The 27,830-nt window shown below is 49.1% G+C and overlaps 1 protein-coding gene across 1 annotated transcript in view; it reads right to left on the reverse strand.

Annotated features, from left to right (window-relative positions):
• Window positions 1-268: 268 nt before the first annotated feature.
• MGAT4A (alpha-1,3-mannosyl-glycoprotein 4-beta-N-acetylglucosaminyltransferase A) overlaps window positions 269-27,830 on the reverse strand; it is a 107,119-nt gene continuing 79,557 nt past the window's right edge. The window contains exons 14-16 of the mRNA XM_075336398.1: window positions 20,595-20,661; window positions 19,555-19,667; window positions 269-4,706 (exon numbers count right to left, since the gene is read on the reverse strand). Of these exons, the coding sequence (XP_075192513.1) occupies window positions 4,677-4,706; window positions 19,555-19,667; window positions 20,595-20,661 (210 nt within the window). The 3' untranslated portion in view covers window positions 269-4,676. The remainder of the gene's footprint in view (window positions 4,707-19,554; window positions 19,668-20,594; window positions 20,662-27,830) is intronic.

Here is a 27,830-nt window from a genome sequence, read left to right on the forward strand (position 1 = left end):
CGCACGTGAACAAAGTGGGTGCAGGCAATGAAGAGAAATTCAGGAGGAACGAAACATAAAAGCAAAAAAACCCCAAAATCTTATAGGGGTGTTGCATATTACAATAAAGAACAAATTAGCTTACATTTTTTTGGGATTTAGGGGTTGGACAACCTCTTTAAATCTCAGATAATGCCTTTGACAATAGCAAACAAGAAGAAGTTACCATTTAAACATCAGCTAATACCTGTAGGCACCTTTTGAGTTTAATAACTTTACAATTGAGCAATTTTGCAAATAATACAAAACACTTTTATTGGTTCAGTTTTCTATTATGTAACACTTCATTTTAACATTTAGGATGCATGTAAAATGTATGAAAGCAATCACTGCAGATTCATCAACTTTACAGAATGTACAGTAGTTGTGTATGCCAGGTATCATCACCAACTGCGGTGGGCAACGCCAATCCTGGCAAACAGATAAACACAGGGTAATATTCCAATATTCATGCAAATGAAGGATGTTTCTTCAATTCTAGCCTACAGGACAATATTCATGGAAATTGTTCTTCTAATCTATATAGGCCGACAATTATGTGCATATTTCTTTACTGGGCTCCATTTTTAGGACAGAGTTTAAACGGTTTGCAAAGCCTTAGTTGGCGGCTTCCCTTCTATTGCTATGATGTGACAACATACTGATACTAGCTGATCACTAAGAGTCCGACAACTCCAATGATTAATAGAAAGGTCCCCATTGTTCTATAACAAGCAGCTAAATAGCAGTTCTCTGTGCAGCACCTGGATAAGACTGGCACTGCAGAAAATGCCAACGGGGAGGGGCTTGGTCTCTATTTCAGTGATTGCAGTCAGATCCCTCTGCTTAGGAAAAGAGGCTCTTGCTTTATACAGTTACCATAGTAACCAGACCACCTCGTATAACATTCATATTTCTGATGGAGAAAGTGAAGACCAAAATCTGTGGAGATACCCTTTAAATAATAAAATTCTGGTTACCTTTAGAAACCAGTAGGATGAGGGGAGTAACTTCCTGCATATGATGTATGCTTTATTATTGGCTTAGTGCTTGACGCCTAACTCTCCAGTGAAAGTGAAAATAGTGTCATGTAACTCTATATGAACTGACCTTTAACCCCTATAAACATTTATTTAAAAAAAATTAAAAACACAGACATTCCCTTCAAAGGTAATACCTATTCAATTTCAATACCAGAATGTCTGCAAACAATCACAAATGTTGAATGTTTGCATTATCCCACACATGATGATTTTATTGTAAAGTGGATGTCACCACCACAATACACTTATTATTATATAGCACATTATAACACAACAGTGCATTATTAAAGGGGTTGTTCACTACTTAGACAACCCTTTCTCATTTCCCTTGTTCACCCCTGTAAAAAAAAAAATTAAGCCTATACTCACCTCCAGTATGGCCGCGGTTCCCATGATATTTAAAGCCACGTTCCAGGGGCCCACGTGACATTGTTATGACACGTGTGACCCATGACCAAGCAGCCCTGGCTTCCTTCTCCCCGCCTTTGGACATTTGAGCAAGAAGTCAACGCAGCGCTAACATCCTGCTCAAATCTCCAAAAGTGGGAGAGACAGACACCGGACGCTAATTGGTCACAGGACTTGCATGTCATAATGTCGAGTGAGCCCCCGGAATGCAACTTTAGACATCGCTGGAACCGCGGCTGCACCGGAGGGGAGTATAGACTTCTTTATTTTTACAGAGACGAACAAGGGGACTGAGAAGGGTTTGTCAAAGTAGTGGACAACCCCATCAAATGTGTCACTTAAATGTCATGAGGCTGACATGCTTAAAAAACACGTCAAGATGGCTGTAATGGTTTAATATCTGGCAAAAAAACTTTTAGAGGGAATATACAGTTAGGCCCTGAAACAAAGTACATTATAATCTATAGATCTTGAAATAATAAGGTCCACAATTGGATGTGTTAAAGGAAATGTTCCTGTGCGGAGATAATCTTATAAATGTGTTCCTGCTATATACTGTATTATTTGCTGTCAGTTGCTTATGTCCATGGTTGGCACATACCATAGCTCCTGGCCAGGGGACTTCGTAAGTCACTTATTATAAGTTAGTATACAGATGACAAAGCAGGAGCGTATTCTATTTTCTGTGCGTATACAGTTGACACTGCAGGGGTTTATGCTGCCTACTTTGGAGGAAACACATTTCCCTGCCTATTTCCCCACAGAAGCGAGTATTACTTCCACATCTCCAGGCCTGTAAGTTATCATAAATCAAGTCAGTGACAAAAGAAGCTCCAGCGGTTGTTAAGCTCTGTGTCACTGACTTGACTTCTACTAAGCTTAAAATGCTGGAGACATAGCAGAAACACTCGCTCCTGTGATGAAACAGGCAGGAAAATGTGTTACCTCACAGAAAGAAGTGGGTGCGAGCCCCTGCTCTGTCGCCTGTATACTGTTTCTTTTCCTGGTCACGAGCTGTGGATATGCCAACTGTGAACTGAAGTAGCTCTCCATTGTTGCTCACAGCAAATATAAGATTTATAAGATTATCTCAGGACAGGAACTTTTTTTTTTTTTTTTAAACACATCCAACTGTAAACTTATTATTTCAAGATCTCTTAATTTGTACTTTGTTTATAGTACAACCCCTATAATTTAGTAATTGGAAAGTGAACCGAGCCACAATATTAGTTACATCCCATGTGTGAAGGTGGTGCCGTTTCTAAATTGGTGGGAATCTATAGAACACAGTTGGCCTGTTTGTTTTTTTGTTAGTAATCTGTCAGCAGGACTTCACCTTACCCCACACTATGTATATGCACATATAGCGCTTTCAAAGACAAGCCCTGCAATACCATTTCATGCCCAGTCCTTTCTATTGTTGAACAAAACAGTCTCTGTCACTCCAGCTCTACTCCCTGCCCAGCACCACTTCCTCTTGCTTAATTAACAGCCTCAATGCTGTGTGTCTTCAGGCAAAGAAGCTGTCAATCAAGCAGGAAGAGGTGGTACTGGATCGAGAATAGAGCTGGAGTGACTGAGGTTTCAGACCTTTAGTTTCAATTGCATATAAACTCAAATAATGATTTCTCAGTTATGGAAAGATGGACTGGCTAGGTAAGTACTGGACTTGCCTTTTAAAGAGCTACTTGCGTATATAAATAGTTTGGGGTGTAAAATCTTTCTGACAAATTTGTTTTAACGTCTTGATCCTGGCTCTGCAATCAGTACATAATCCTGCTGGCATAAGTTATGCTTCTCATGCTGGACTGGCCTGTGATTTATCTACTGCCCCTTTCACCGTACAATTGGCACTGCCTATTACAAGAATGGACAGCAGAATGTAGTTTCTTCTCCATCACATAGCGTGATTTAAGGCCCCGTTACATGCAACGATGTATCTAACGATATATATCGTCGGGGTCACGGTTTCGTGACGCACATCCGGCATCGTTAGCGACGTCGTTGCGTGTGACACCAACGAGCGACCGTTAACGATGGAAAATACTCACCAAATCGTCTATCGTTGACATGTCGTTCATTTTCAAAAAAATCGTTGATTGTTGAGGTTGCAGGTTTAGTCGTTCCCGAGGCAGCACACATCGCTATGTGTGACACCTCAGGAACGACGAACTACAGCTTACCTGCGGCCGCCGGCAATGAGGAAGAAAGGAGGTGGGCGGGATGTTACGGCCGCTCATCTCCGCCACTCCGCTTCTATTGGGCGGCCGCTTAGTGACACCGCTGTGGCGCCGCACGAACCGCCCCCTTAGAAAGGAGGCGGTTCGCCGGCCACAGCGATGCTGCTAGGCAGGTAAGTCCGTGTGATGGCTCCTGACGATATTGTGCGCCACGGGCAGTGATTTGCCCGTGACGCACAAACGACGGGGGCGGGTACGCTCGCTAGCGATATCGCTGCGTGTAAAGCCCCCTTAAGACATTTTGGTTGACTGAATTTAAATTGCTTAATAAAGAAAAAAATTAGGATGTAAAATGTGATTACTACCATTCAGAGCCAGATTGTTTCTCCCATATACGATACATGTGTATGCCATATATACAGACAAATATGACACTAAGAAATCGATCAATCACTGTACAGCACCACAAATGTGTTCTCATTAATCATAAATATATTAGCTGGTTGTGTGAATAGATTTTATATATTTGTATATTTATTTTCTTTATATAATTTATGTCCCTGATTATCTACAAAATACACATATTAGTAGAACAAAATAGATTTCTTTTAATTACATCCTCCCTCAAAATGCATTGTCTGCGATATTCTTTTATGGTATTGTTCTGTCCTGTCAGTCTTTGTATAAAAATGTACGAGGAGAACGTATATGTCACATCCTGATATTGCCCTGAACAAGCTATAGTTCAAAGCCATATAAATTAGCAAGGTTTCTAAGGGTTTTTAATGGAATAGTTATGGTTACTATGGACCCTTTGAATAATACTGTAAAATGGTTTGGAATTTTGTCAATGAGAAGGATACATACAACCTTCTATCTACAGTAGGTTATGCAGAGGTAGACTGGAAAGAAAAAAAAACATTGAACTGAAGGTGCATGCAAATGTATGTAACAGGCAGTGATGATATTCCGGTGTCTGTTCACCAATGGCAGTTCTTGAATTTGTTCCTCTAGAGAAATATTCCTATCAGTCCGTTGGTACCTTTTTTATGTGGATCTAAAAGAAAAAAACAGAAGAGACATAATAAAAAAAACTGGAAAGATGTGGAATTCTGGAAAATGATTTGACATAGGCCTGTCACAATGTAGTAGTTGTGATATGTCACAGAGCCCAATTAGAAGATAATCCGGGGCAACGGTGTAGTATCAAGAGCAACAGTTATTGGGAGAAACACTCATATTGTCTCCTAGGCAAGAAGCTGTAAAAAAACAAAATTGTAATTATCAAGAGACTGGAGGGGAATTTAAAGGGGTTGTTCGGTCAAAATCTAAAAGTCTGCAATCACTATGTGACTACAGACTTAGGAATGCTCACATCATATACACTGTGGGCTGTGAGGAGAGGCAAATAGAGTCAGGACCGGCGGTTACGTGGCTGCGACTATGCGATATTAATACTCCTAGGCCTGAATCTGACCAGAGGGGCGCAATCTCGCTTACTGCAAGTGTATTGAGCAATTCTGTACCCATCAATAAAGAGGAGAATCATCCTTTACTTTATGGGAGGTAGGTCACATGTAAGCTTTATTATTATTATTATCATCATTATTTATTCTACGATAAGCCTATGCAGTAAATTGGGTTGTTTTAAAAAGGTCTAAGAAAAGGGGATAAAAATGAAGACTAAAAGGTCCAGTCACACATAACAAGATAGTTAACGAGATCGTCACTACGTCACAGTTTCCGGATCGTTGGTGAGATCGTTGGTGAGATCGTTGGTGAGATGTCACACAGTCATTTTCCCAATGACTTTAGTAATGATGCAGCGACCTGTATAACGATCTCGTTGGTCATTGGGACCCGGTCACACAGCAGCTATGTAACGATTCCGACCATGAATAGGGGCATAGTGATTGACGCTGTAAGCCACGTAGGCGTACATATGTTTCGCCTTTTCCACACCCCTCTGGTCCGATTGGTGGCAAATACTGCGTTCTGATTAGGCGGCCGGCCTAGAACGCAACTTTGTATCGCTTCATCCTTGGTCCCTTTTTGAGCCTTGCTTTGAGGATAGAACCTGCGACTCCACCTGGATTCATTCGTACTTTGTTCCCGGTTGCTTGCTTGCTTTTCGGATCGAAGCTGCATCTGCACCCGGATTCATCCCTCCTTTGTTCCCGAGTGTTTGCTTACTGTTCTCAGCACCAACCAATTGGTGCAAAGGGGGCGCGGAAAAGTTGACGCAACTACACGCCTACATGTCACACTAAGTTCTCATCTAGGTCGTTAACAAGATAGTTGGTAGGTGTCAAAACACAGATCCATCCTGCCCAGCAGGACTCCAACGAGGAAAAAACGGCCCAGGATATTCAGCAACGGCCAACGATCTCACAGTAGGGGGCGGATCATTGGTACATGTCAAACATAAAGAGATCACTAGTGAAGTCGGTGTTTCATCACAGAAACTGACGTAGCAACGATGTCGTTATGTGTGAAGTGGCCTTTAGAATTTATACACAAAATTCAGTGTAAAACTGGATTCACAGCCATGATGTTTTAATCTCTTAGTTGCAGAATGACGGCTTTTTTTTTTTTTCTTTACAGGATGAGGTGTGGTTTTTAACAAACATTTTATAGACCACATTTTTTGGATGAGTTAAAAAAAAACCAAAACAGCAATTCTGCATTATTTAATTTATTCATTTTTTTTATACAGTGTTCACCAAGAGGCATAATTGACATTTTGACTCTATAATGTGGAATAGTACAATTATAGTTACACCTACTTGATATATTTTTCTTATTTTACCACTTTTACAATATAAAATACATTTAACAAAAAACAAAAACAGAAACAAAAAAAAAGAGAATTTTGTTTACTCACCGTAAATTCTTTTTCTTATAGTTCCGTAATGGGAGACCCAGACCATGGGTGTATAGCTTCTGCCTCCGGAGGACACACAAAGTACTACACTAAAAAGTGTAGCTCCTCCCTCCGAGCATATACACCCCCTGGATAACCAATTATAGCCAGTTTAGTGCAAAAGCTGAAGGAGGACAGCCACCCACAAGTAGAAATAGAGCAAGAACCGGAACAACCGGAGACTCTGTCTATAACAGCCGGTAAAAACACACGGAACAAGAAAACTGCCAACAGGCAACAGGGAGGGTGCTGGGTCTCCCATTACGGAACTATAAGAAAAAGAATTTACGGTAAGTAAACAAAATTCTCTTTTTCTTCATCGTTCCTTATGGGAGACCCAGACCATGGGACGTCTCAAAGCAGTCCATGGGTGGGAATAAACAGAAAACTGAGAAGTAGGCGAAACCTAACTTCACAAATGGGCGACAGCCGCCTGAAGGATGCGTCTGCCCAAGCTCGCATCTGCCGAAGCATGAGCATGCACTTGGTAGTGCTTTGAAAAGGTATGCAGACTAGTCCAAGTGGCAGCCTGACAGACCTGCTGAGCCGTAGCCTGGTGCCTGAAAGCCCAAGAGGCACCGACAGCTCTGGTCGAGTGTGCCTTGATCCCCGGCGGGGGAGGCACCTGTGTACTCTGGTAGGCATCGGAAATGGCCGACCTAATCCAACGAGCTAGGGTCGGCTTAGAAGCCGAGAGGCCCTTACGCCGACCTGAGGTCAGCACAAAAAGAGAGGTGCACCGCCTAAGAGCAGCGGTGCGAGACACATAGATCCGGAGCGCCCGCACCAGATCCAGAGTATGCAACGCTTTTTCAAAGCAATGAACAGGAGCCGGACAAAAGGAAGGCAGGGAAATATCCTGGTTAAGGTGGAAAGGAGATACCACCTTAGGAAGAAAGTCCGGAGTCGGACGGAGAACCACCTTGTCTTGATGAAAAACAAAAAAAGGTGACTCCGAAGAGAGAGCAGCCAAATCAGAGACTCTCCTGAGGGAAGTTATGGCCACTAGAAAGACCACTTTCTGTGAAAGACGGGACAAAGAAACCTCCCTAAGTGGCTCAAAAGGGGGTTTCTGCAAGGCCGTGAGGACCAGATTAAGGTCCCAGGGATCCAAAGGCCGCCGGTAAGGCGGAATGATATGAGATGCGCCCTGCATGAAGGTGCGCACCTGAGCCAGCCGGGCGATACGCCGCTGGAACAATACTGACAGAGCCGAGACCTGTCCCTTGAGGGAATTGAGGGATAGTCCTAGCTGCAGACCGGACTGTAGAAAGGACAGGAGGGTTGGCAGAGAAAAAGGCCAAGGAGCATGGCCAGAAGAGCGACACCAGGACAGGAAAATCTTCCAAGTCCTGTGATAGATTTTGGCCGAGGAAGACTTACGGGCCCGAGTCATAGTGGAAATGACTTCAGGAGGAATACCAGAAGTCGTCAAGATCCAGGACTCAAGAGCCACGCCGTCAATCTGAGAGCCGCAGAATTCTGGCGGAAAAACGGACCTTGTGAGAGAAGGTCTGGACGGTCCGGAAGATGCCACGGCACCTCTACGGACAGATGGAGCAGGTCTGGGTACCAAGCTCGCCTGGGCCAGTCTGGAGCAATGAGGATGACCCGACGGCCCTCCATTCTGATCTTGCGCAGGACTCTGGGCAAGAGAGCTAGAGGGGGAAACACAGACAGACGAAACTGGGACCAATCCTGAACCAGCGCGTCCGCTGCAATGGCCTGGGGATCGTGGGAGCGAGCCACGTAAACCGGAACCTTGTTGTTGTGCCGGGATGCCATTAGATCCACTTCCGGAGTGCCCCACTTGCGGCAGATTGTCCGAAACACTGCCGGATGCAGAGCCCACTCGCCGCTGTCCACGGTTTGGCGGCTGAGATAATCTGCCTCCCAGTTTTCCACGCCTGGGATGTGGACTGCGGATATGGAGGACTTGGAGTCCTCCGTCCACTGAAGGATGCGTTGAACCTCCAACATTGCCAGGCGGCTGCGTGTCCCGCCCTGGTGATTGATGTAGGCAACCGCAGTCGCGTTGTCTGACTGGACTCGAATGTGCTTGCCCGCCAACAGATGGTGAAAGGCTAAGAGAGCTAGAAGCACAGCTCTGATTTCCAGCACATTGATCGAGAGGGCTGATTCGGACTGAGTCCAAGTGCCCTGCGCTCTGTGGTGGAGATATACTGCTCCCCAGCCGGTTAGACTGGCGTCCGTGGTGAGGATCACCCAGGACGGGGCCAGGAAGGAGCGTCCCCGAGACAGAGAGAGGGGCCGAAGCCACCACTGAAGGGAGCCCCTTGTCTGTGGCGACAGAGCTACCAACCTGTGCAAGGAGTAAGTCCGCTTGTCCCAACAGCGGAGAATGTCCAGCTGCAGAGGACGCAGATGGAACTGGGCAAAGGGAACCGCTTCCATTGACGCCACCATCTGACCCAGCACCTGCATTAGGTGCCTGATGGAGAGACGGCGAGACCTCAGCAATGAGCGCACCGCCAGATGAAGGGACTGCTGTTTGACTAAGGGCAGCTTTACAAGTGCCGGCAAAGTCTCGAACTGCATCCCCAGGTACGTAAGACTCTGGGTCGGAGTCAGAGTGGACTTGGGTAGATTGACAAGCCACCCGAATTGGGTTAGATTGGCGAGAGTGAGCGAGACACTCCGCTGGCAGTCTGCACTGGATGAAGCCTTGACCAGAAGGTCGTCCAGGGAAGGAATCACTGCCAACCCCTGGAGGTGCAGAACCGCAACCACTGCTGCCATGACCTTGGTGAATACTCGAGGGGCCGTGGCTAACCCGAAGGGGAGAGCCACGAATTGGAAATGTTCCTCTCCGATTGCAAAACGTAGCCAACGCTGGTGTGAAACTGCAATTGGCACATGCAAATAAGCATCTCTGATGTCGATGGATGCTAGAATATCTCCTTGGGTCATTGAGGCAATGACTGATCGCAGAGACTCCATGCGAAAGTGCCGCACCTGAACATGCTTGTTGAGAAGCTTGAGATCCAGGATGGGCCGGAAGGAACCGTCCTTCTTGGGGACTAGGAAGAGATTTGAGTAGAAACCTCTGAACCGTTCCCGGGCGGGAACCGGTACAATTACTCCGTTGGCCTGCAAGGATGCCACGGCCTGAGAGAAGGCGGCGGCCTTGGAGCAGGGGGGAGTGGACAGAAAAAATCTGTTTGGCGGGCTGGAAGAGAATTCTATCCTGTAGCCGTGGGAGATGATATCCCGCACCCACTGATCGGAGACGTGTTGAAACCACACGTCGCCAAAGTGGGAGAGCCTGCCACCGACCAAGGACGTTGCTGGCGCGGCCAGATAGTCAAGAGGAGGCTGCCTTAATGGCAGTGGCTCCTGCGGCCTTCTGAGGACGCGGCCTCGTGCGCCAGCTGGGTTTTCGGTCCTTGGCTGAGTTAGTGGACGAGGCTGAGGGCTTAGAGGATGACCAGTTAGAGGAACGAAAGGAACGAAACCTCGACTGGTTCCTGCCTTGGACAGGTTTCCTGGTTTTAGTTTGTGGCAAGGAAGTACTCTTCCCGCCAGTAGCCTCCTTAATAATTTCATCCAGTTGTTCGCCGAACAGCCGGGGCCCAGCAAATGGGAGCCCAGCAAGGTACTTCTTGGAAGAAGCGTCTGCTTTCCACTCGCGAAGCAACAAGATCCTGCGGATAGCGAGGGAATTAGCCGAAGCCACCGCCGTGCGGCGAGAAGCCTCCAGAATGGCAGACATGGCATAGGATGAAAAGGCTGAAGCCTGGGAAGTTAAGGCAACCATTTCGGGCATAGAGTCCCCCTGGTGAGGGAATGCATCTCCTCCAGAGAAGCAGAGACTGCTTTAAGAGCCCACACTGCTGCAAAAGATGGGGAGAACGAGGCCCCTGCGCTTCATATACAGATTTGGCCAGAAGGTCAACCTGGCGGTCAGTGGAATCCTTAAGTGAGGTGCCATCAGCCACAGATACAACTGTCCGGGCTGAGATTCTAGACACCGGAGGGTCTACCTTTGGTGAATGAGCCCACTCCTTGACCACCTCTGGTGGAAAGGGAAAACGGTCATCAGAACTACGCTTTGGGAAGCGTTTGTCAGGACAGGCCCTGGGCTTGGTCACAGTGGCCTGAAAACTGGAGTGGTTAAAGAACACACTCCTTGCTCTCTTAGGTGAGGTAAACTGGTGTTTTTCTACCAGAGAGGGTTGTTCCTCTGATACTGGTGGATTGAGGTCCAGTACAGAATTAATGGACGCAATCAAATCACTAACATCTGCATCACCCTCGGTGAGATCAATGGGGCACATGGAGGTAGCATCCGAGCCCACAGTAGAAGCATCCTCCTCGTCCTGCGATTCAGCTCGTGAATCAGAGCCGCGGGACAAGGAAGGAGAGGAGCCCCTGCGTCTCCTTTTAGGAGGACGGGGTCTGGGACCAGATGAAGAATCCTCTGCGAGCTCTGCTGAGCGAGCCGTAGCAGCAGGGGCACCCTGTGAAGGGGGCTGACGCATGCTCAGCAGAGTCCAGGACAGCTGTCCCATGGAGTCAGCAAAGGACTGGGAGATAGACTTAGAGAAGGATTCTACCCAAGCCGGGGGTTCAGCCACCGGAGCCGGAGCAGCCGGAGGGACCACTGGGGATGAGACCTCAGGCTGAGGCACCACCATGTTAGAGCAGGCATCACAATGTGGATATGTGCTCGGTTCAGGCAGTACGAGCTTACATGCAGTGCATATAGAGTACAGCCTTGCAGCCTTGCTCCTTGTATGAGACATGCTGCTGAAGTGGGGGTTCTGAGCTAGAATGGCCCCCAGAGAGTACATAACTAGGTCCACAACCGGAGGTTGTGGCTTACCAGACCGTTTTGTGTGCCCTCCAGATCCCACAGGCTGGACCCCCAGAGAGATGCTGCAGCCAGCTCCAATCAGTGTGAGAACGCTGATAAAATGGCGCCGGAGCAAGGAGAGGGGGCGGGGCCAACTCTAAGAGCGGGAACTGGAGGGCAAAGGAGGTATACAGGGGAGGGAATCTTTCCTCAGAGAGGAGTGTCCCTTCCCTGTGCTGAACAGCCGCTGGGCGAAGCCGCACTGTCCCTCTGCATGATTGGCATGCAGGGGCAGTGAAAACGAAAGTAGGCCTCAGGCGAAGCCGGGGCCTAAATTTAACAATGCGGCCGGCTAGCAGGCACCATCGGCGCGGTTCTCCGGTGAAAACCAGAGAACCGGCCGGAAATGTCAGCATAGTTACACAGCACACTCTCCCCAACAATAAAGTACAAGGGACCCCTCAATAACCACGTCTCATATACTTAGCTTGTGAGACGCAGGGCCAGGTCCCTGAGGGATGAGTGCTCCGTCCGGCAGGATCCAAAAGGGGCTGCGGATGGAGACCGGTCTCCTGCAAGGCAGGAAGAACCGTGCTGGCTCCCACTTCAAGCCAGAGCCCTAGGGGATGGTGAAGGAGCACGGCATGAAGGGCTCCAGCCCTAAAATCAACCTTAACAACACCGCCGACACAGTGGGGTGAGAAGGGACATGCCGGGAGTCCAGGATTGGACCCGCTTTTCTTCAAACTCTTTTCCAAAAAATCAAAATCAGATGAGAATGCATGTGTGGATGTGTGCCTCCTGAACACAAAGCATTGAACTGGCTATAATTGGTTATCCAGGGGGTGTATATGCTCGGAGGGAGGAGCTACACTTTTTAGTGTAGTACTTTGTGTGTCCTCTGGAGGCAGAAGCTATACACCCATGGTCTGGGTCTCCCATAAGGAACGATGAAGAAAGAAAAACTTTTTAAAGCCATAGGGATTCTTTTTTTGTGGGACAAGACATTTTTCATTATAACCATTTTGGGTAACACAACTTTTATCACTTTGCATTCTCTATTTTTTAGGCAGATTACACAAAAACTGTATTGGTTTTCATTTGTTTGTTTGTGCCTTTCACAAAATTGTGATCCATTTATATTTTTTGATTACTAAAGATGTGGCAATACCAATTATGTATGACTGAAGTAAACAAAGAAGGGAATTTTGTTTACTTACCGTAAATTCCTTTTCTTCTAGCTCCTATTGGGAGACCCAGACAATTGGGTGTATAGCTTCTGCCTCCGGAGGCCACACAAAGTATTACACTTTAAAAAGTGTAACCCCTCCCCTCTGCCTATACACCCTCCCGTGGCTCACGGGCTCCTCAGTTTTGGTGCAAAAGCAGGAAGGAGGAAACTTATAAATGGTCTAAGGTAAATTCAATCCGAAGGATGTTCGGAGAACTGAAACCATGAACCAAAGGAACGAATCAACATGAACAACATGTGTACACAAAAGAACAAACAGCCCGAAGGGAACAGGGGCGGGTGCTGGGTCTCCCAATAGGAGCTAGAAGAAAAGGAATTTACGGTAAGTAAACAAAATTCCCTTCTTCTTTGTCGCTCCATTGGGAGACCCAGACAATTGGGACGTCCAAAAGCAGTCCCTGGGTGGGTAAAGAATACCCCGATAAAAAGAGCCGAAAACGGCCCCCTCTTACAGGTGGGCAACCGCCGCCTGAAGGACTCGCCTACCTAGACTGGCATCTGCCGAAGCATAGGTATGCACCTGATAGTGTTTTGTGAAAGTGTGCAGACTAGACCAGGTAGCCGCCTGACACACCTGTTGAGCCGTAGCCCGGTGCCGCAATGCCCAGGACGCACCCACGGCTCTGGTAGAATGGGCTTTCAGCCCTGAAGGAATCGGAAGCCCCGAAGAACGGTAGGCTTCAAAAATCGGTTCCTTGATCCACCGAGCCAAGGTTGACCTGGAAGCCTGCGACCCCTTACGCTGGCCAGCGACAAGGACAAAGAGCGCATCAGAACGGCGCAGTGGCGCCGTGCGAGACACGTAGAGCCGGAGTGCTCTCACCAGATCTAACAAGTGCAAATCCTTTTCACATTGGTGAACTGGATGAGGGCAAAATGAAGGCAAGGAGATATCCTGATTGAGATGAAAAGGGGATACCACCTTAGGGAGGAATTCCGGGACCGGACGCAGAACCACCTTATCCTGGTGAAAAACCAGGAAGGGGGCTTTGCATGACAGCGCTGCAAGCTCCGACACTCTACGGAGCGATGTAACTGCCACTAGAAAAGCCACCTTCTGCGAAAGACGTGATAGACATCCCGCAGCGGCTCGAAAGGTGGTTTCTGAAGAGCCCTTAGAACCCTGTTAAGATCCCAGGGTTCCAGCGGCCGCTGGTAAAGTGGGACTATGTGGCAAACTCCCTGCAGGAACGTGCGAACCTGCGGAAGCCTGGCTAGACGTTTTTGAAAAAAACACGGAAAGCGCCGATACTTGTCCCTTGAGAGAGCCGAGAGACAAACCCTTGTCCATTCCAGATTGAAGGAAGGAAAGAAAAGTGGGTAAGGCAAACGGCCAGGGGGTAAAACCCTTATCAGAGCACCAGGATAAGAAGATCCTCCAAGCCCTGTGATAGATCTTGGTGGACGTTGGTTTCCTGGCCTGTCTCATAGTGGCAATGACATCTTGAGATAACCCTGAGGACGCTAGGAGCCAGGACTCAATGGCCACACAGTCAGGTTGAGGGCCGCAGAATTCAGATGGAAAAATGGCCCTTGAGACAGCAAGTCTGGTCGGTCTGGGAGTGCCCACGGTTGACCCACCGTGAGGTGCCACAGATCCGGGTACCACGACCTCCTCGGCCAGTCTGGAGCGACGAGGATGGCGCGGCGGCAGTCGGACCTGATCTTGCGTAACACTCTGGGCAGCAGTGCCAGAGGAGGAAATACATAAGGCAGTCGAAACTGCGACCAATCCTGAACTAATGCGTCCGCCGCCAGAGCTCTGTGATCCTGAGACCGTGCCATGAATGCCGGGACTTTGTTGTTGTGCCGAGACGCCATGAGATCGACGTCCGGCGTTCCCCAGCGGCAACAGATCTCTTGAAACACGTCCGGGTGAAGAGACCATTCCCCTGCGTCCATGCCCTGGCGACTGAGAAAGTCTGCTTCCCAGTTTTCTACGCCCGGGATGTGAACTGCGGAGATGGTGGAGGCTGTGGTCTCCGCCCACAGCAGAATCCGCCGAACTTCTTGGAAGGCTTGACGGCTGCGCGTGCCGCCCTGGTGGTTGATGTACGCGACCGCCGTGGCGTTGTCCGACTGTATGCGGATCTGCCTGCTCTCCAGCCACCGATGGAACGCCTTTAGGGCTAGATACACTGCCCTTATCTCCAGAACATTGATCTGAAGGGAGGACTCTGTCGGAGTCCAGGTTCCCTGAGCCCTGTGGTGGAGAAAAACCGCTCCCCACCCTGACAGACTCGCGTCCGTCGTGACCACAGCCCAGGATGGGGGCAGGAAGGATTTTCCCTTCGACAGAGAAGTGGGAAGAAGCCACCACTGAAGAGAGGTTTTGGCTGCCAGAGAAAGAGAGACGTTCCTGTCTAGGGACGTCGACCTCCTGTCCCATTTGCGGAGAATGTCCCATTGGAGTGGACGCAGATGAAACTGCGCAAAGGGGACTGCCTCCATTGCTGCCACCATCTTCCCCAGGAAGTGCATAAGGCGTCTCAAAGGGTGTGACTGGGCCCGAAGAAGAGAGTGCACCCGTGTCTGCAGTGAACGCTGTTTGTCCAGCGGTAGCTTGACTATCGCTGAGAGAGTATGAAACTCCATCCCGAGGTAAGTCATTGATTGGGTCGGAGTCAATTTTGACTTTGGGAAATTGATGATCCACCCGAACCTCTGGAGAGTCTCCAGAGCAACGGACAGGCTGTGTTGACATGTCACCCGGGAGGGTGCCTTGACTAGGAGATCGTCTAAGTAAGGGATCACCGAGTGGCCCTGAGAGTGTAGGACTGCCACAACGGATACCATGACCTTGGTGAAGACCCGTGGGGCTGTCGCCAGGCCGAAAGACAGTGCCACAAACTGAAGGTGTTCGTCCCCGATGGCGAAACGCAGGAAGCGTTGATGCTCTGGTGCGATCGGCACATGGAGATAAGCATCCCTGATGTCGATTGATGCTAGGAAGTCTCCTTGGGACATCGAAGCGATGACAGAGCGGAGAGATTCCATGCGAAACCGTCTGGTTCTCACATGTCTGTTGAGTAGTTTGAGGTCCAAAACGGGACGGAATGATCCGTCCTTTTTTGGCACCACGAACAAGTTGGAGTAAAAACCGCGACCACGTTCCTGAAGGGGAACGGGGATCACTACTCCTTCTGTCTTCAGAGTGTTCACCGCCTGAAAAAGTGCATCGGTTCGCTCGGGGGGCGGAGATGTTCTGAAGAAACGAGTCGGAGGACGAGAGCTGAACTCTATCCTGTAACCGTGAGACAGAATGTCTCTCACCCATCGGTCTTGGACATGTGGCCACCAGGCGTCGCCAAAGCGGGAGAGCCTGCCACCGACCGAGGATGCGGTTTGTGGGGGCCGAAAGTCATGAGGAGGCCGCCTTGGAGACGGTGCCTCCGGCGGTCTTTGGAGGACGTGACTTAGACCGCCATGCAGAAGAGTTCCTCTGGCTCTTCTGTGGCCTGTTGGACGAGGAGGATTGGGATCTGGCTGAGGGCCGAAAGGACCGAAACCTCGCTTGAATTTTCCGTTGCTGAGGTCTGTTTGGTTTGGACGGAGGTAAGGACGAGTCCTTTCCCTTGGATTGCTTAATAATTTCATCCAATCGCTCGCCAAACAATCGGTCGCCAGAAAATGGCAAACCGGTTAAGAACTTCTTGGAAGCAGAGTCTGCCTTCCATTCGCGTAGCCACATGGCCCTGCGGACTGCCACCGAATTGGCGGATGCTACCGCTGTACGGCTAGCAGAGTCCAGGACGGCATTCATGGCGTAGGATGAAAATACCGACGCCTGAGAAGTCAAAGACGCTACTTGCGGAGCAGAGGTACGTGTGACCGCATTAATCTCAGACAGACAAGCTGAGATAGCTTGGAGTGCCCACACGGCTGCAAAGGCCGGAGCAAAAGACGCGCCTGTGGCTTCATAGATGGATTTCATTAGGAGCTCTATCTGCCTGTCAGTGGCATCCTTGAGCGATGAACCGTCAGCCACTGATACTACGGATCTAGCCGCCAGTCTAGAGATTGGAGGATCCACCTTGGGACATTGAGCCCAACCCTTAACTACGTCAGAGGGGAAGGGGTAACGTGTGTCATTAAGGCGCTTAGTAAAGCGCTTGTCCGGAAAAGCTCTGTGCTTCTGGACAGCATCTCTGAAGTTAGAGTGATCGAAAAAAGCACTCCGTGTACGTTTGGGAAACCTAAACTGGTGTTTCTCCTGCTGTGAAGCCGACTCCTCTACAGGTGGAGTTGGGGGAGAAAGATCTAGCACCTGGTTGATGGACGCTATAAGGTCGTTTACTATGGCGTCCCCTTCAGGTGTATCAAGATTGAGAGCAACGTCAGGGTCAGAGCCCTGGGCTGCGACCTCCGCTTCATCCTCCAGAGAGTCCTCAAGCTGAGACCCCGAACAGCGGATGAAGTCGGGGAAGATTCCCAGCGAGCCCGCTTAGCCGGTCTGGGACTGCGGTCCGTGCCGGAGTCCTCCACGTGATACCTAGGGGCCACCCCGGGAGCACGCTGCGGCGCAGACCGAGAGGGGCCTGGGGGCGATGATCCCGCAGTGCCCGGGCCTGTGTAAGGGCCGGTCTGGACTGCAAAGCTTCTAGTATCTTATCAGACCATTTGTCCATAGACTGAGCCATGGATTGTGAAAGTGACTCAGAGTTTCTCAGCTAAAACTGCAAACTCTGTCCCTGCCACCTGGACAGGGGAAGCCGGCGGTTCCACCTGAGCCGAGGGTCCCACCAGTGCCCGAGGCTCCGGCTGAGCCAGTGCCACAGGGCCCGAGCATTGCTCACAGTGAGGGTAGGTGGAACCTGCAGGTAGCATAGCCGCACAAGAGGTACAGGTTGCAAAATAACCCTGTGTCTTGGCACCCTTGCTCCTTGTGAACGACATGCTGTTGTCTCCTAGGAGAGTGATCACTGAGGGTATATAGCCAAAAGCAAAACAATGCGGCCGAACAGAGAAAATGTATACAAATATATATATATATACACTTCGGCACCCTAGGGGGACCAGCACCGGGTGACCGGTGTGGCTTACCGACCGCCCAAAGCGGTGTGTGTCCACCAGATTCCCTGCCTTGGGTCTCCCAGGGCTGCAGCCAGAAGTCCTACACCGGCAGAATGTGTTTAAAACATGGCTGCCGGCGTTCTCAGGGGAGGAGGGAGCCGTGGGCGGCGACTAATAAAGTGCGGGAATCTGGTGCCCCACAGTGATTAGTGAGGGGGGAGGAGGACACCTAAAGTGTGCTCCAGCCCTCACTGTCGACGTCAGGTCGACCGTCCCGCCCTTACCCCTGACTGGCAGGCCCGGGAGTTAAGGCACTAGGCCGCATGAAGCCGGGGACTAAATTTAATACCGCGGCCGGCAAACAGGCGCGGTCGGCGCGGTAGTCCCGGTCGTCATAAAAATACAGCAGCCGCTGCAGCGTCTGAGACCAAAGCGCTCCATGCACCGTCCCCAAGGGGACACAGAGTACCTTTAGATGCAGGGCCCTGTCCCTGATGATACCAAGTCTCCTGTCCGTCAGATTCCCACAGGGGCTGCGGAGGGAGCCCGGTCCCAGTGAATGGATGACCGGTTAGGATCCCACTTCTCCCAGAGCCTCTAAGGGATGGGGAAGGAAAACGGCATGTGGCTCCAGCCTTTGTACCCGCAATGGGTACCTCAACCTTAACAGCACCGCCGACTCAGTGGGGGTGAGAAGGGAGCATGCCGGGAGCCCTGTGGGGGCCCTCTTTTCTTCCAACCGATAAAATCAGCAGCTGCTGCTGACTAAAATGTGGAGCTTGAGTGAATGTGTGCCTCCTTCAACACAAAGCATAAAAACTGAGGAGCCCGTGAGCAACGGGAGGGTGTATAGGCAGAGAGGAGGGGTTACACTTTTTAAAGTGTAATACTTTGTGTGGCCTCCGGAGGCAGAAGCTATACACCCAATTGTCTGGGTCTCCCAATGGAGCGACAAAGAAAGTGATTTTTTATTTTGGGTCTTATATTATTTCTTGCTCCGAAAAATGGGCTAGAGCTTATTATCAGGGGATGTTTTATTTTTTTCCCCCAAGAACAACAATCCACATTTACTCTTGAACAAAAAATAAATCAATCAACATTTATTCAAATATTATCATGTAATCACATTCTGGAACATCAACATGCTGTATCTTTAGAAGACGCACTTTTCCTGCCAAAAATTTGGAAGGAAATTGAGGGGTGCGTCTTATCTGAATGTTGCTTACCCGGGATGGTGGAGAGGGGGGGGAGGGGTGTCGCAGGAGCAATGCTGCGGGCGCTGTGGTGAAGCTGCACTGTGCTGGGGCTGCTGGCCAAGGGCATTTTGCTGTGCCAGGGCTGCGAGCCCTGAGCCGGAGCGGGGCTGCGGTCCCTGTGCCGGAGCTGCGGCTGTGTGTGCCATTCTGAAAGTGACAGCAGTGCAGACTTCAAAATAATGGCGCTCGGAGTCGGCGCGTGAACAGATGGAGCTCTTGGCTCAAGATCTCATCTGTGCACGCACAACCTCCGGCTGCCACTTTCTTTAAGTCCGCTGCTGGGAGATCAAAGAGCCGGAAGCAGCAGATGAGATCTTGAGCCAAGAGCACAGCACAGAGCAGCTCCAACAAAGCGCCCGCAGCATCACCCTATTCTACCACCGCCCCGGTCTTCTGTGACCCCCCGCTGCACCACCACTTTCACCCACTCCTGGTAAGACACCACCGGATGGTAAGACTGACCCCCTTTCTTTTCCTCTACATTTGGGATGCATGTTATAAACCGAAAAAATACAGTAACTCTCCAAACCCTGTAACACATGTGTGTATATCTATCTATCAATTTATTATTTATCCATCAAGCTGGAGATCTCATTGTATGAGGAGTTTTGTCCCACCCCAAATATAACTAGCGCTGGTATTTACCTCATTAAGGATGATCCACACTGCGGAGTTCTGTAAAACTGAAAGTCTGAATGCTGCAATAGGATTTAGTCCAGGATCTACAGGTCCTTCTGCAACTCCATCTTCAAATTTCCCTTGGAAAACATTACAGAAACATTGTCTAAAATATTTTCATTAAACGGGGTTCTAGAACTTTGGATCTTGACAACCTATTCTAAGAAAAGGTCAACAATATCAATTGGAGGCGAGTCAGAGGTATACACAGTATTTCTGGCAACCGTAGGACCCTGTAACAATTTAGTGTTGGCGGTGCCAGGTATCAGGCCCCTACTGATTTGATATTAATGACCTATACTAATTATAGGTCATCCATATTATAGATCTAAACAACCCCCTTTAAAGTACAATTTGCTTATATCCATCCATAATGCTCAATACAATTTCCCTCCTAATATACAAATTTAAAACTGGACTCATTTTTTTGAAACCTGTTTTTTTGTTCTGAATTGATATTTTTAATTTATTTTAGCATGATAAAAGGTGGCTAATATTTGTTGTGATTTATTAAATAATAGTTGCACAAAGGGTTACCAGAGATGTGCAGACAGATGGCAGTTTATTCAAAATCTTAAAAATGAGTTTAACCTTAAAGACTACTCTTTCTATTCCATTTATTTTTATATGACCTCAAGCATTTTCCATGGAGTTTTCACAATATCCTTCTTATGCTGGAGAAGCATGAACAATATCGACCTGTATTTCCATAGTTCCAAGATCAATACTAGATCTGGGAAACTTTAACATTGCCATTAACTGTCCTATCAGCAGTGGACAAGGATAGGGGGCTACATTCGTACTTTCAGTGGTCACTATAAATGGCTTCAATAAAAAAAAAAAAAAAAAAAAAGATATCTGGTAGCCACTTATTTCTAGCCTTCCATAGAAGCACAAAGACATATCAGGCAAGTAAGGAGGGTGTCAATGACGATTTCTAGAATACTTTCAATGTAAACTGATAAGAATACAATATAAAAGCAAAGATTTTTTTACCAAAATCTTACCTATTCTGAAAAACGCATCTGAAAGGCGCTTGTCTTTGGTTTCTTTGCCTAAATCCCAAATGTCTTTCTAAAAAGAAGAATCACCCTTTTAATATTATCAGGATTAAAAGCAGCTTTCTCATGAGAGATATTTTAAAAAACAATGGCAGTGATAATATGTCCATACAGCGTTAAAAGGGATTGCCCATCCATGGACATTTCCTTTTGAATGTCTCCAGTGTGCTTAATAAAAAAAAAAAGAAAAACAAACAAACATACATCTTTTCCGGACCGATGCTACTGGAGGCATTCAAAAGGCTTGTCTACTTGTGGTCAACCCCTTCAAACTAGCAGGAGAATAATACCTATTACTGTACAGTCATCAGAGCTAGATATCAAGTGGTTTCATACTCTGCTTGGCAAAAAATGAAAAATGGGAGGAGAAATACTTACACTGTGTTCCAAATTATTATGCAAAAAGAGTTTAGGAGTGATAAGGTTAGACATTTTTTGTTTGTCATGTAAACTCATTGCTGGTGATGTGCGTCATGGCTCTTTGTATCTCTGAAAGCAATTGCAGATACATGTGCAAATTAGTTTGGCAGGCGTGTCCAAATAAAGGCAAGACTACTTGAGAAGTCTGTTCCACATTATTAAGCGGCCTACATTTTTTGTCAAAATGGGAAAGAAAAAGAATGTGTCGGCTGCTGAGAAGCAACAAATTGTGGAGTATTTAGGTCAAGGCATGACTACAATCAACATTGCCAAGACACTTCATCGTGATCATCAATCAAGAAGTATGTAGCTGATTCACAGCACACACGTGTGCGTGCTAAGGAGAAATTGAGGACTCTTTCCAACAGGCAATTGTGTCAGGTTAAAAGAGCAGATGCTAAAATGCCTTGTCATAGCAGCAGACAAGTTTTTGAAGCTGCTGGTGCCTCCAACGTCCCACGAACAACAAGATGCAGGGTCCTTCAGAGGTTTGCAGCTGTGTGTAAGCCATCCTGTCGACCACCTCTATCCACTGCACACAAGCAGAAACGGCTCCAGTGGGCCAAACGATACATGAAGACTGACTTCCAAACTGTTTTGTTCACCGATGAGTGCCGTGCAATGCTCGATGGTCCAGATGGATGGAGTGGAGGATGGCTGGTTGATGGACAACCCATGAAAACACGGCTAAGGTGCCAACAAGGAGGAGGTGGAGTAATGTTTTGGGCTGGAATCATGGGGAGAGAGATTGTCAGCCCCTTTAGGATCCCTGAAGAGGTAGATATGAATTCCATAATCTACGTGGAGTTTCTAAAACAGCACTTCCTTCCATGGTTCAGGAGGAAGAACCGTGCATTCCGCAGCAAGATCATTTTCATGAATGATAATGCACTATCTCATGCTGCAAATAACACATCTGCATCTCTGGCTGCTATGGGCATAAAAGGGGACAAACTTATGGTGTGGCCACCATCTTTCCCTGACCTCAACCCCATTGAGAACCTCTGGAGCATCATCAAAAGGAGTGTCTATGATGGCAGGAGGCAGGTCACATCTAAGCAACAGCTCTGGGAGGGTATTCTGTCCACATGCAAAACAATTGAAGCACAAACCATCCAAAAAACTGACAAATTCAATGGATGAGAGAGTTCAGAAGCTTCTTTCAAACAAGGGGTCCTATGTGTAAATGTAGCATCACCTAGAATTAAGTTTTGACTTGAAAACTGTTTGATTTCATTTTGTGATAAGCTGATAATGCTTATAATTTCATAATTGACCATTTTGTTTTTCAAAATAAAAAAGGTTAAACTCTGCTGTGCATAATAATTTGGAACATGCATTTTGAGTGTTTATTATTTTGAAAATATACTTTTTTCATAGGCAGTTTGATCAAAAACATTTCAATTATACTCGAATAGATGACTGGAAAGAAGGGAATTTTGTTACTTACCGTAAATTCCTTTTCTTCTAGCTCCTATTGGGAGACCCAGACGATTGGGTGTATAGCACTGCCTCCGGAGGCCACACAAAGCAATTACACTAAAAAGTGTAAGGCCCCTCCCCTTCTGGCTATACACCCCCAGTGGGATCACTGGCTCACCAGTTTTAGTGCAAAAGCAAGAAGGAGGAAAGCCAATAACTGGTTTAAACAAATTCACTCCGAAGTAACGTCGGAGAACTGAAAACCATTCAACATGAACAACATGTGTACCCGAAAAACAACCAAAAATCCCGAAGGACAACAGGGCGGGTGCTGGGTCTCCCAATAGGAGCTAGAAGAAAAGGAATTTACGGTAAGTAACAAAATTCCCTTCTTCTTCGGCGCTCCATTGGGAGACCCAGACGATTGGGACATCCAAAAGCTGTCCCTGGGTGGGTAAAGAAATACCTCATGTTAGAGCTGCAAAGACAGCCCTCCCCTACGGGGAGGCAACTGCCGCCTGCAGGACTCTTCTACCTAGGCTGGCGTCCGCCGAAGCATAGGTATGCACCTGATAATGTTTGGTGAAAGTGTGCAGACTCGACCAGGTAGCTGCCTGGCACACCTGTTGAGCCGTAGCCTGGTGTCGTAATGCCCAGGACGCACCCACGGCTCTGGTAGAATGGGCCTTCAGCCCTGATGGAACCGGAAGCCCAGCAGAACGGTAGGCTTCAAGAATTGGTTCTTTGATCCATCGAGCCAGGGTGGCTTTGGAAGCCTGCGACCCTTTGCGCTTACCAGCGACAAGGACAAAGAGTGCATCCGAGCGGCGCAGGGGCGCCGTGCGGGAAATGTAGATTCTGAGTGCTCTCACCAGATCCAACAAATGTAAATCCTTTTCATACCGATGAACTGCATGCGGATAAAAGGAAGGCAAGGAGATATCCTGATTAAGATGAAAAGAGGATACCACCTTAGGGAGAAACTCCTGAATGGGGCGCAGCACTACCTTGTCCTGGTGGAACACCAGGAAAGGAGCCTTGGATGACAGCGCTGCTAGTTCGGACACTCTCCGAAGAGACGTGACCGCTACCAGAAAGGCCACTTTCTGTGAGAGTCGAGAAAGTGACACATCCCTCAGAGGCTCGAAGGGCGGCTTCTGGAGAGCAACAAGGACCTTGTTTAGATCCCACGGATCTAACGGCCGCCTGTACGGAGGTACGATATGACAAACCCCCTGCAGGAACGTGCGCACCTGAGAAAGTCGTGCTAGACGCTTCTGAAAAAACACGGATAGTGCCGAGACTTGCCCTTTAAGGGAGCCGAGCGACAAGCCCTTTTCCAACCCAGATTGCAGGAAGGAAAGAAAGACAGGTAACGCGAATGGCCAGGGAGATACTCCTTGTGCAGAGCACCAGGATAAGAAAATCTTCCACGTTCTGTGGTAGATCTTAGCAGAAGTGGACTTCCTAGCCTGTCTCATGGTGGCCACGACCCCTTGGGATAATCCTGAAGACGCTAGGATCCAGGACTCAATGGCCACACAGTCAGGTTCAGGGCCGCAGAATTCCGATGGAAAAACGGCCCTTGGGACAGTAAGTCTGGACGGTCTGGTAGTGCCCACGGTTGGCCGACCGTGAGATGCCACAGATCCGGGTACCACGACCTCCTCGGCCAGTCTGGGGCGACGAGTATGACGCGGCCGCAATCGGATCTGATCTTGCGTAACACTCTGGGCAAGAGTGCCAGAGGTGGGAACACATAAGGGAGCCGGAACTGCGACCAATCTTGCACTAAGGCGTCCGCCGCCAGAGCTCTTTGATCGCGAGACCGCGCTATGAAGGTCGGGACCTTGTTGTTGTGCCGAGATGCCATTAGGTCGACGTCCGGCACCCCCCAGCGGCGGCAGATTTCCTGAAACACGTCCGGATGAAGGGACCATTCCCCTGCGTCCATGCCCTGGCGACTGAGGAAGTCTGCTTCCCAGTTTTCTACGCCCGGGATGTGAACTGCTGATATGGTGGATGCTCTTTCCTCTACCCACATCAGAATCCGCCTGACTTCCTGGAAGGCTTGCCGACTGCGTGTCCCTCCTTGGTGGTTGATGTATGCCACCGCTGTGGAGTTGTCCGACTGAATTCGGATCTGTTTTCCTTCCAGCCACTGCTTGAAGGCTAATAGGGCAAGATACACTGCCCTGATCTCCAGAACATTGATCTGAAGGGTGGATTCCTGCTGAGTCCACGTCCCTTGAGCCCTGTGGTGGAGAAAAACTGCTCCCCACCCTGACAGACTCGCGTCTGTCGTGACCACTGCCCAGGATGGGGGCAGGAATGATCTTCCCTGCGATAATGAGGTGGGAAGAAGCCACCATAGCAGAGAATCCTTGGCCGTCTGAGAAAGGGAGACTTTCCTGTCTAGGGAAGTTGTCTTCCCGTCCCATTGGCGGAGAATGTCCCATTGAAGTGGACGCAGATGAAACTGCGCGAACGGGACTGCCTCCATTGCTGCCACCATCTTCCCTAGGAAGTGCATGAGGCGCCTTAAGGGGTGCGACTGACCCTGAAGGAGAGACTGCACCCCTGTCTGTAGAGACCGCTGCTTGTCCAGCGGAAGCTTCACTATCGCTGAGAGAGTATGAAACTCCATGCCAAGATACGTTAGTGATTGAGTCGGTGCCAGGTTTGACTTTGAAAAGTTGATGATCCACCCGAAAGTCTGGAGAGTCTCCAGCGCAACATTCAGGCTGTGTTGGCATGCCTCTTGAGAGGGTGCTTTGACAAGTAGATCGTCCAAGTAAGGGATCACCGAGTGTCCCTGAGAATGCAAGACTGCTACCACTGCCGCCATGACCTTGGTGAAAACCCGTGGGGCTGTCGCCAGACCAAATGGCAGAGCTACGAACTGGAGATGGTCGTCTCCTATCACGAAACGTAGAAAACGTTGGTGCTCTGTAGCAATCGGCACGTGGAGATAAGCATCTTTGATGTCTATTGATGCAAGGAAATCTCCTTGAGACATTGAGGCAATGACCGAGCGGAGGGATTCCATCCGGAACCGCCTGGCGTTCACATGCTTGTTGAGCAGCTTTAGGTCCAGAACAGGACGGAACGAGCCGTCCTTTTTTGGAACCACGAAGAGATTGGAGTAAAAACCTTGCCCTTGTTCCTGCAGAGGAACAGGGATCACCACTCCTTCTGCTCTTAGTGAGCACACCGCCTGCAGAAGGGCATTTGCTCGGTCGGGATGTGGGGAGGTTCTGAAGAACCGAGGCGGAGGATGAGAACTGAATTCTATCCTGTACCCGTGAGACAAAATGTCTGCTACCCACCGGTCTTTGACCTGTGGCAGCCAAATGTCGCAAAAGCGGGAGAGCCTGCCACCGACCGAGGATGCGGAGGGATGAGGCCGAAAGTCATGAGGCAGCCGCCTTGGAAGCGGTTCCTCCGGTTGTTTTCTTGGGGCGTGAGTGAGCCCGCCAGGAATCTGAGCTCCTTTGCTCCTTCTGAGTCCCTTTGGACGAGGAGAATTGAGTCTTGCTGGAGCCTCGAAAGGACCGAAACCTCGACTGCCACTTCCTCTGTTGAGGTTTGCTCGATCTGGGCTGGGGTAAGGAGGAGTCCTTACCCTTGGACTGTTTAATGATCTCAGCCAATTGCTCACCAACCAGTCTGTCTCCAGATAGTGGCAAGCTGGTTAAACATTTCTTGGAAGCAGAATCTGCTTTCCATTCCTTTAACCACAAGGCTCTGCGCAAAACCACAGAGTTGGCAGACGCCATTGAAGTACGGCTCGTAGAGTCCAGGACAGCGTTGATAGCGTAAGTCGCAAACGCAGACATTTGCGAGGTTAGGGACGCTACTCGCGGCACTGCTGGACGTATGATAGAGTCCACTTGTGCCAGGCCAGCTGAAATAGCTTGGAGTGCCCACACGGCCGCGAATGCTGGAGCAAACGACGCGCCGATAGCTTCATAGACAGACTTTAACCAAAGGTCCATCTGTCTGTCATTGGCATCTTTAAGTGAAGCCCCATCTTCCACTGCAACTATGGATCTAGCCGCAAGCCTGGAGATTGGGGGGTCCACCTTTGGACACTGGGTCCAGCGTTTGACCACGTCAGGGGGAAAGGGATAACGTGTATCCTTAAGACGTTTGGAGAAACGCTTATCTGGATAAGCATGATGTTTCTGGACTGATTCTCTGAAGTCAGAGTGGTCCAGAAAAGTACTCAATTTACGCTTAGGATACCGGAACTGGAACTTCTCCTGCTGTGCAGCTGCCTCCTCTGCTGAAGGGGCTGGGGGGAGAAATATCCAACAGTCTATTGATGGCCGCTATAAGGTCATTTACCATAGCGTCACCATCAGGGGTATCTAGATTGAGAGCGGTGTCAGGAGTAGATTCCTGATCACCCACCTCTGTCTCCTCATACAGAGCCTCGTCTCGCTGAGACCCTGACCAGTGTGATGACGGCGAGGGTCTTTCCCAGCGAGCCCGCTTAGGCTGCCTGGGACTGTCATCCGAGTCAGAGTCTTCAGCCTGTGATGCCTGGGACCCCCTTGAAGTACGGATTAGTTCCAACTGAGGGGGACCGGGGAGCATAGACACAGCAGTGTCCATGGTCTGAGAAACTGGCCTGGACTGCAAGGTTTCCAGGATTTTTGTCATAGTCACAGACATCTTATCAGCAAAAACTGCAAATTCTGTCCCCGTCACCGGGGCAGGGTTCACAGGCGTCTCTGCCTGGGCCACTACTACCATAGACTCTGGCTGACGAAGTGGCACAGGGATGGAACATTGCACACAATGGGGGTCATTGGAACCTGCCGGTAGATTAGCCCCACATGCGGCACAAGCAGTGCATACCGCCTGTGCCTTGGCACCCTTGCGTTTTGCGGATGACATGTTGTTGTCTCCTCAGAGCAATGAGGGTATAAGCCAAGAAGCGACTGTACAGTGCAATATAAATATATATGGTACAGGGAAAAAATGCACCAAATAACACTGTGGCACTAGTGGGGCCAGCACTTATGTGCAGCTTACCGCCCGCATAAACGCGGGTGTGTGGTCGCCAGAGTCCCTTGTCTGAGTCCCCCAGAGCCTGTGTCCGTTCTCCAGCCAGACTGCATGCAGGAATGGCTGCCGGCGTCCTGTGGAGAGGGGCGGGCCCTGGGCGTGTTGAGACCAAGAGCGGGAAACTTGCGTCCCCACTGTGCCCAGTGAGAGGGCTGGAGCATGTAAATAAGGCTCCAGCCCTCGGCGCTGCCTATTGCACAGCGTCTCTCCCTTTCCCTGAGTGACAGGGTGGGGGCGGGAACGAACCGTAACTAGGCCGCAAAA

This window comes from Anomaloglossus baeobatrachus, chromosome 2 (genome assembly GCF_048569485.1).
Source record: "Anomaloglossus baeobatrachus isolate aAnoBae1 chromosome 2, aAnoBae1.hap1, whole genome shotgun sequence".
In the NCBI taxonomy this organism is placed as follows: Eukaryota; Metazoa; Chordata; class Amphibia; order Anura; family Aromobatidae; genus Anomaloglossus; species Anomaloglossus baeobatrachus.